An 8,299-nucleotide genomic window follows, 5' to 3' on the forward strand; every position below is an offset into this window, starting at 1 on the left:
TCGGGACATAATTAAACATTTTTTAATTTGATCAAATCAAATTATCACAGACCAAACCAATCCGTGCCAAAACATAACCAGAGCAAACAAATACTGCTTAGGTGGTCAAAAATTTTAAATTTTAATTCTGCATTTGTTATTTCAAAACAGCACAGTTTCTAAAATCTAAGCGGCGAGTTGCCAAAAATTGACGGGGACTGCCCCATATAGACAAACATACTATTAACTCCAAACTAACAAAACTCAATTTAAAGTATATAAAAGAATAAGTAATAATACTTAATTCGAGAACTACCACTTGATTTTATGTCGTTTTCTTCCCGAGTATTTGGTGTCATTCCGCACTTGACTGGAGTATAAATAACAACCAAACATTCCACGTCGCCTCAAACGTTCTTTTCGTTTAAGAAGTCGTTGCCTGTGAGTTAACTTGTCTACTTTTTGAGTCGATTTACACTTTCTAGACTCAAACAAGGCATAATTCTCAGCATCCCCACATTCTTTATTCAACACTCCCGGATTAAACACCCCACCACAACACAAAACGAGATATTCCCTAAAATAACCATAAAAATCAAACTTTCTTGCTTTCTTACTTTCTGGAAAATCTACGACAAATCCACCATTAAACCCAGCCCTCAGAGCTTGCCGTGTAATCAACGACCTCTAAACATGTTTTGACAAACCACCAACTTGGTCATCCGACTCAGGATACAATTGAAACACAGCACGTGCTCCAGGCTGGAGTGAATCATATACAGTAGAGAATAGACTGTAGAGTCTTTTGATAGCATTTTGTGCCCTATACTCCACATAACACAACCACTGTAGAGCAGAGACACTACAATGGTGATTAATCATTCATATTGCCTGATACATCCATCAAAGCATGCCCCACGGAAGGGTACCCCTGTCCCCATGTCTGCTAGAACAAGGTCTCCTTCAACTTGTCTATTTTTGGCCACATCTAAGGGTTGGGATTGGGGTTAACTTAGCATGTTTGGACTTATATCTACTCCTATCCAATCGTGTCCTACTTCCTCCAGGCATTCCCCACTGAGACCTGAGCCACAACTGTTAAATATTAGTTTTGGGATTGCCCAATGTCGAGGACTAGTCCTCTGTATTCTTCTGGCAGTTCTAAAAGCTCGATTGCTCGTAGAGACATTTCTCTTTGGATTTGAATTATTCTCGTGCTATAGGGGTTGAAATTAGACATATACTTTTCAGTATATTTTCGAGCTTCTTGGTCATTGTAGTACTATTTTTTGTTATAAAAATGCAGGATTTTACTTGTTCTGGAGGGCCGGTATTCTCTGGCCTACGTGGATTGGGCATTCACGTGGATTATTTTTAATTTACTAAATATAATTTATTTAATAATTTTATTTAAAACTTAATTTAATTTTAAAATTTCAGTGACCAATTTAACAGAAGAACTTCTAGTTGGAAGTCACTTTGTAAAATGTGATTTTAAAATTTTTGGTAAAAAATAGATTTTAATATTAAATCAGATTTTTTAATATTAATCTTCAAATCGTCCTCTGAATCGTTTTCGTGTATCTATCGAAGCGTGCCGACATAGGTAATAGCTTCTCAAAATATTTCGACAGTGTTCGGGTATATCTTGACCTTTTAGGTGGTTGAAGCAATATTCAATGGTCTTGCCATGTTTTCTCATACAATCTGATTTTTCGATACAAGTTTTTAGTTCTTCAGCGAATCGGTGGCATGCATATTTTTTATAACCACTTTGGTCATCCATTACTAAAAAATTCAAAATAAATAACAATTTATTAAGTGTAAATTTATACATACAAATAGATTAATTATTTTTTACAGTTTGTTTATACAAAATGTAATATTCATAACTGTAATGACGAATGTGATTCAATAATACTGGAAAAAAGGCTATGCTAAATCTCACTAACAAGAAGGCAAACAAATACCTACTTCCAATAAAGGTTCGACTTCTATTAAGCTCAATATCCTTTTTTTAATATAAGATAATTATATTTGCAAAAATCTGACAAAGCTATAGTAAATTGGAGACATTCCTGGACTTTAAAAACTTGAAAATAAATCACAAGTTACAATTTATCATATTATTCTGTTTTTTGTGGTAGATTTTAAATAAATTGACAAAATCATTAAACTCTACTATATTTTTTCAGACGCGATAGTTCTCGAACCATAATCGCAATGAAAACTGCTTATAATGTTTACGGAATGTTTCAACTTGTGCAACTTGGTCGACACTGCTTTAATTTTTTTTTTTTTTACCTATTCAAACTAATTATTGAAATAAGTTAGTCAATGATTAAAAGGCACTTGCGGTTGCACGCATGATGGAGTGTGCATTGCCGCGAACGACAGCTATTCCAATTTGTTGGAATAACCATGACACTTCTCGAGGCTCCCCACGTCGCCTAGCAACTTTTCCTCCGACTTCTCTGATGAAAGAAGTCGTAAGAGGGCCGGTTACCCCAGAGGGCTGCTTTAATTGAACTGGAATAATTGGTTATTTTTGTTTCAGATTTTTTTTCTGATTGAATTTGGTCTTAAAATACCTTCAAAAGATTATAGTTATTTAATTTCATTGTTTCGTACATTTTCTCTAACAAATTTTCTCCAAATTCATTTCTTACATAATTCAAATAGTCTAAAATAGCTATATTACTTTTTTTGAAATTGTGAACTAGATTATTAATTTCCTCGACTGATATGTCATCGGCAGATCTGCTCATTCAACAACCATGACTTTTAAAAAATCTCAAATTGGCGATCAAATCTGGTTATTGTTTAAAGACGTCGATGAATTTATTAACCCAATAATTGACTACGTAATCAAAAAGAAAATCCTGGATCCAACTCTTTTTTGTATTTCAACTCCAAACTTACCTAGTACGGGTCAGGTGTTTTGAAGAAACTAAGCCTGATCACCGCCCCGGTCACTTTTTAAGTTTGGTGGCGTTCTACCGAAGAAACTTGTCAGTTTTTAGTCGAGTTCAAGTAACGGGATTTGAAGAAAATTCGTGAAACTTATTCAGGAAACAAAGCAATCTTCCGTATGATTTTATGAAATAAAAAACTACTCAAAGATTTGGAAGATTCGCTTTTACAAGAGTCAAAACTTTGAAAAAACGTGAAGGTCTCTGCTTCTTTTGACGTGTTCCAATTCTCGCAAAAAATAAGTGTACCCGACTCCAAAACCCTGGAAAATATAATCAATTGCCTAATCAGCACGGATGAACTGGCCCACTATTTTTGGTTTAATCTTATGGACAGGTGGCGACGGACTATTGTGGAAAAATGTGTTCACATAAATGTACACATGCTAGCATCGTCGCCAAAAAAATGTCGACGCAGGAGGTATCCAAAACCAGGGACTTGCCTTCCCTGAAATGAAAGGTCGTCATCCCGTCGGACGCTTGTCGTCGGTCCGGAAAAGCCCGACTGGCTCTAGAGTGGAAACCATTTGACTCTAAAGCCCTAGACTTTTCTATTATGTATTTAAAAAACAGAAAACAAGAAATATTTTAAGAGTTAAAACCATTTTAAACCAAAAAAATCAGCTATTTTCTTTTGCTAAAATTTTGGATACCTTTTAAGATAATCATTGCCAAATTTAAATTGGAGACATCGAATCTGTTTAAGTTGACACAATTCGTCATAAATAAATAATGAAATGATTTCATGAATGGAATTGTTGTCTTTAATGATCAATGACATGTTAAAAATTTGTAATTGGGGAATTTTAAATAGATGGAGACCGGAAAGAAAAACAGATACCATGATAATAGGCATTAGTAGAGAATAGTTACCAGAACTAGATATTCACATAGAAAAAATCCTGCTATGAATTTATATCGGTTTTGGGAAACAATATTTGTTAAAATTGCTGTTTACTCGAAATTTTATATAAAACAGCCAGTGAAAATACTTTTCGAAAACTCATTTTTTGATTTTGTTTCTTAGAGTAGACGACTGTCATTTCAATTCCGTTCGCAAATGGAGTTGTGCTGACTACCGACAAAAAGATTGGTGTTAAAGTCGTGATCATATTAGAGTTTGAACTAGGGTTGTTGTATGACTTAGATCTACAGCTAGGGTTAGAATCAGAGTTAAAATGAGAGTTTGTGTTATGATTTAGGTTCAGATTGATGTTAGGATTTAGGGTTGAAGTATGTTTAGGGTTTGGTTTTGCATTTAGATTAAAACCTAAGTTTCTGTTAGGGTCAAAGTTAGGGCTTTTCTCGTATAGAAATTAATTTAAGATTATTAAACATCAGAAACAATGGATAGCGCAGGTAAATATTTTTAAGGCAAAAAAGGCGGTGATCTGCTCACAATAATTAAAAACAATTTGAAATATATAGGAATCTTCTTGGAAGTAAGGTATCTTATCGGAGCCGTTGAAATTTCTGAAATAATCGGGATTTTGCTTGATGCAACAAAGTGAAGATTTCACTCTCTGGCTCCTATCCATATGTACATTCCCCCCTGCTTTTACCCGAAGAGCTATATCTTACCAAATTTTTTCAAACTATAGCATGCATCGGTATGCAAGGACCTAAATGCAAAGCCCCATTTATGCTTGTCAACTCAGTCGGCTGATATGAAAAGGAAAGTTTTACTTTCTCGAATAGATTTTTTTAACAATTCGGAATGCAGACTACGTCATAGGATCTAACACTTTGCTCTTCATTTCTATCATCTATTACTAATTGGTCAGTCTTCAAAATTTCCAAGAGAATTCCGTATTTTGATTTGTATTTTTCTATAATGCGTTTTTGTGAAAATTTACATTGAATAAAACAAAGTTTTATTTATTAGATTAATAATGTTTAGTATATCCTCACATTATCTGAACCAATTTGTTGATAACCTTTAACTCTCCACTCAGATGAGGATATTCCTTCATTAAGGAGTCGGACAGTGAAATTAACTTATCCCGCCGCTCAAGCTGACGTGAATTATATAAAACATACCTCTTGGTTGTATTCTTGGTCTAAATCATCTTCGGTTTTATTGCTTCTTTTATATGTTCCTGACAAAATACTTTCAAAATGCTTTCCGCGCTGTTGTAGACGAATCAGAGCATGACTTATCTTATCTAATAAAACAAATTTTGAAAAAACATAAGATTTTTCTTTTAATAGTTCGTTGCATTCATTGGACGCTATTTTGCTGGATTCGATTATATTATCCAATTCTTTTCTGTCAAGTTTGCCTCTAATTCTCTCAATGTTCTCATCGAGTTGAATTTCGTCGTTCTCAATATTTTTCAACTCCTATCCATATAAGAACAAATTCTACTTGTTTCACGTCCTTTATGTTTCTTTTTAGTTCATTAATTCTGTTCACTGTTGCTTTGGCACTTAATTTGTCTCGAAATGCAATTTCTCCCTTTAAACATATAGTTTCTCTCCTAAAAATGTTTAATTTTTTATTCAACCTTGAAACAGCTTTCTCAGTTTCTTGGATAAGAAGTTCCTGTTCCCTCTTCAACTTGGCTAGGCCGACTTCCATTCGATGAATCTCGCATTTCATGGCTTTGATTTCTCCGTGGTCGACATCTTCTTTGACGGTCTCCTTGCTTTCTTTTGTCAGTTTATTTTTCTTCTCCCACAACAATATTTCTTTTCTACTCTTATGAAAAAAACACAAATGAACTCGGATTCCACTAAATTTTGGAAAATTTGTTCTTTAGCGGTGTTTATTGACGATAATTTAGTTTCCATTTGGATAGCCTCACTTTGAGACTCCTGCATTTAACAGAATGACTAAACTACCTTTAATTTTTTGATAAAATCTTTTTCCTGAAGGATTGTGTCATTAAATAGTTCCTCTTCTTTTGCTTTCTTACTACACACAATCGCATTTAGTTTTTCTATGTTAGCTTGCATGTGAATCACATCCTGCTCCACCAAAAATATTTCTTTCAGTTCACTTTCAATGTTTCCTATATTTTGAATTGACAAATCTAACTCTCCACTCGGATTTTCTTTTTAGAGAGAACAATAAGTTGTTTCTGGAGATAGTCAATTTCATTATTTTCTTTTTCGACGATTTCACTAAAATTGACAAGTTGGCGCTGGTTTCTAAGCCAGTCGTTTTGCATTGACTTAATCTCCTCTTCTTTAGTTTTGATGTCTATTTTGTAATGGTGGATTTGACGTTCGATTGGACTAAGTTCGAGTCCCTTTGATATTATTGGGTTCAATATACCCCAGATTGTTCTATTAAAGCTTCTAGATTTTTGTTGAGTAGTTGAATCGACTGCTGCTTTCTTTCGATAATCCTTATCCTGCGGTTTACTTGCGTTTCGCTGAGATTAATGTCTGCGTTTCTAGAATCAATTGCTTTCTCGAGTTCTTCCAATTTTTTAGTGTTGACTAAAAGAGCCGCGTCCGTGTCAAATTTTTCAAGATTTCTTTCTGCTATTTTATTGTCAATTTTTTCAACTTGGGATTCCTAAAATCATTTAACATTTCTGACCAGTTCCCTTATTTGGTCGTTTAATTTTAAAGAGGTTTTTTTGCTGTATTTTGCAGCTTTTGTGGCAGACATGCGTTCTTGAACTTTGCTTTTTATTTCATTTTCAAGTCTTAGTTTAATTCCACATTGTTTTTCCGTTTCGGCTAAAAGAGACGCAAGATTTTTTTTGTCTCTTTGATAGGCCTAAAGTGTCAATATGAATGTTGTTTTACATGTTCGAATTTGTTCAGTCCATTTTCTGTTTCTTGTAACATGTTTGAATAGGTTGTGTATTCCACTTGGAGACAGTCATATCTGTTTTGTTCGAGGGAAATTTGCTTTTTAGTGTTGGCAATCGCGACTTGAATTCTATTAAGAACTTGAGTCAGTTTCTCGTTTGTAAATTGCTTAGCGTCAATCGATTTGTTACAATGTTGAATTTCTCCTTGGCACGTCAAGATATTTTGTTTTACATTACTAAATTAGATTACAAATAAAAACTTTATCGAATCTAACAATTCAGAGTACATTTCATTTCTATTTTTCAGTCCTGTCAACGCCAGATTCCACTGTTTGACAATTTTGTCTCTTTCTTCTTGTTTTTTCTGAAAAAATTCTCGAAATGAAAACAACTTGAATTTCTATACTTGCGTCGCGCAAAATGTCCTGAAGCGCTTCTTTTTCGTTTTTTTGAGCTATCAATTTGACGTTTAGGCTATCTAATTCCTTTTCGATTCTAGCAGCCTCCTCGCTCATACGATTTAGAAAAAAATCCTTTGATCAAAAAAACTCTCAAACTTGGGTTTGTTTATCGCTTTGATACTGATCTACTTCTTTTCGGGTCTTGTCGACTGTTCTCTGAATTACAGATGTGTCAGCGTTTTGAGATTCGTAGGCTCTCTGCACATAGAACAGTTTTAGATTCAAAATGTCTGCTTCCTTCACAAGTTTGGCGACTATACTAATATAAAGTGTCCCTCACCCTCCTTTGATTCCTCAGTGCTGGTATCTCTGAGTTTATTTGCTATCTTGCGATGCTCTTCAATTTCGTACAATGTTCTTTCATTCGTGAGAGATTTTTCGGACAACTGTTCCATAAGGTCTTCCAGCTGTGCTTGCAGAGATGCCAATTCTTGTTGTCGTTCATATAAACGCACTCCAATTTCTTCTCTTTTGTCTTTAGACTTATTCAATTGGTCTTTCTATGAGGAGTAATTAACTGATTTAATTAGTTCGATTCAAGTAATCATATATTAACCAATGTTGCCGATTCTAATTCGTATTTTTCTCGCTGTTTGGTCAGATGTTCGAACAGTTGTTTCTGGAAACGAATCATTAAAGGATGGTTAGGGTCCAGAATTGTAATTTCGTCAACTGATTGCATTTCGCCATTTGAATTTCTTTCCATCTCAGTAACGGTTTCTTCAATAATCTCACTCGGTGACATATCTTCAGTACAACCGTCATTTTCGTTTGATGATTTAATTTCAGAGTTATTTATAACCGAATTTTCTGCAACAAGACCTTCATTCTGATTCCTTTCTTCAAACGAGATATCTGATAAATTTTCTTGGCTCATTGAAGCTTTTTTAATAATCGATGCTTGGCAACAAAATTATATACATTTACCTTACAGGTATATACATTGATTTCATACATATTTTTTTGTTTAAATCAATTATTTTTTGTCGCATTCTCAATGAAAAATTAAATTAGCGCAATTTTTGATTAATTATATTTTCAATAATTAATTTTATTATTTGGGTCTGTAGTTTGAGTCTCTAGTCTTTAATTTATATTTGATAGGTTAATGTTTATA

The 8,299-nt window shown here is 33.8% G+C and overlaps 1 protein-coding gene across 1 annotated transcript; it reads right to left on the reverse strand.

Moving 5' to 3' along the window:
* Positions 1-5,786: 5,786 nt before the first annotated feature.
* Positions 5,787-8,059, reverse strand: LOC115228797 (coiled-coil domain-containing protein 40-like). Its single transcript, XM_029799284.1, has 3 exons — positions 7,739-8,059; positions 7,463-7,682; positions 5,787-6,007 (listed from the first exon to the last, which is right to left on the reverse strand). Exons 1-3 carry the CDS (start codon positions 8,057-8,059, stop codon positions 5,787-5,789), a joined length of 762 nt encoding a protein of 253 aa, XP_029655144.1.
* Positions 8,060-8,299: the final 240 nt, after the last annotated feature.

This window comes from Octopus sinensis, unplaced genomic scaffold, assembly GCF_006345805.1.
Source record: "Octopus sinensis unplaced genomic scaffold, ASM634580v1 Contig10970, whole genome shotgun sequence".
Taxonomy (NCBI): domain Eukaryota; kingdom Metazoa; phylum Mollusca; class Cephalopoda; order Octopoda; family Octopodidae; genus Octopus; species Octopus sinensis.

Bases quoted from the DNA above. Each gene is read 5' to 3' on its own strand.
- LOC115228797 (XM_029799284.1), bottom strand. From the start codon at position 8,059: ATGAGCCAAGAAAATTTATCAGATATCTCGTTTGAAGAAAGGAATCAG. The intron at 7,683-7,738 runs GTTAATATATGA...TACTCCTCATAG, and splicing joins AATTAGAATCGGCAACATTG to AAAGACCAATTGAATAAGTC. The intron at 6,008-7,462 runs GTGAGGGACACT...CTCTCTAAAAAG, and splicing joins CACTGAGGAATCAAAGGAGG to AAAATCCGAGTGGAGAGTTA.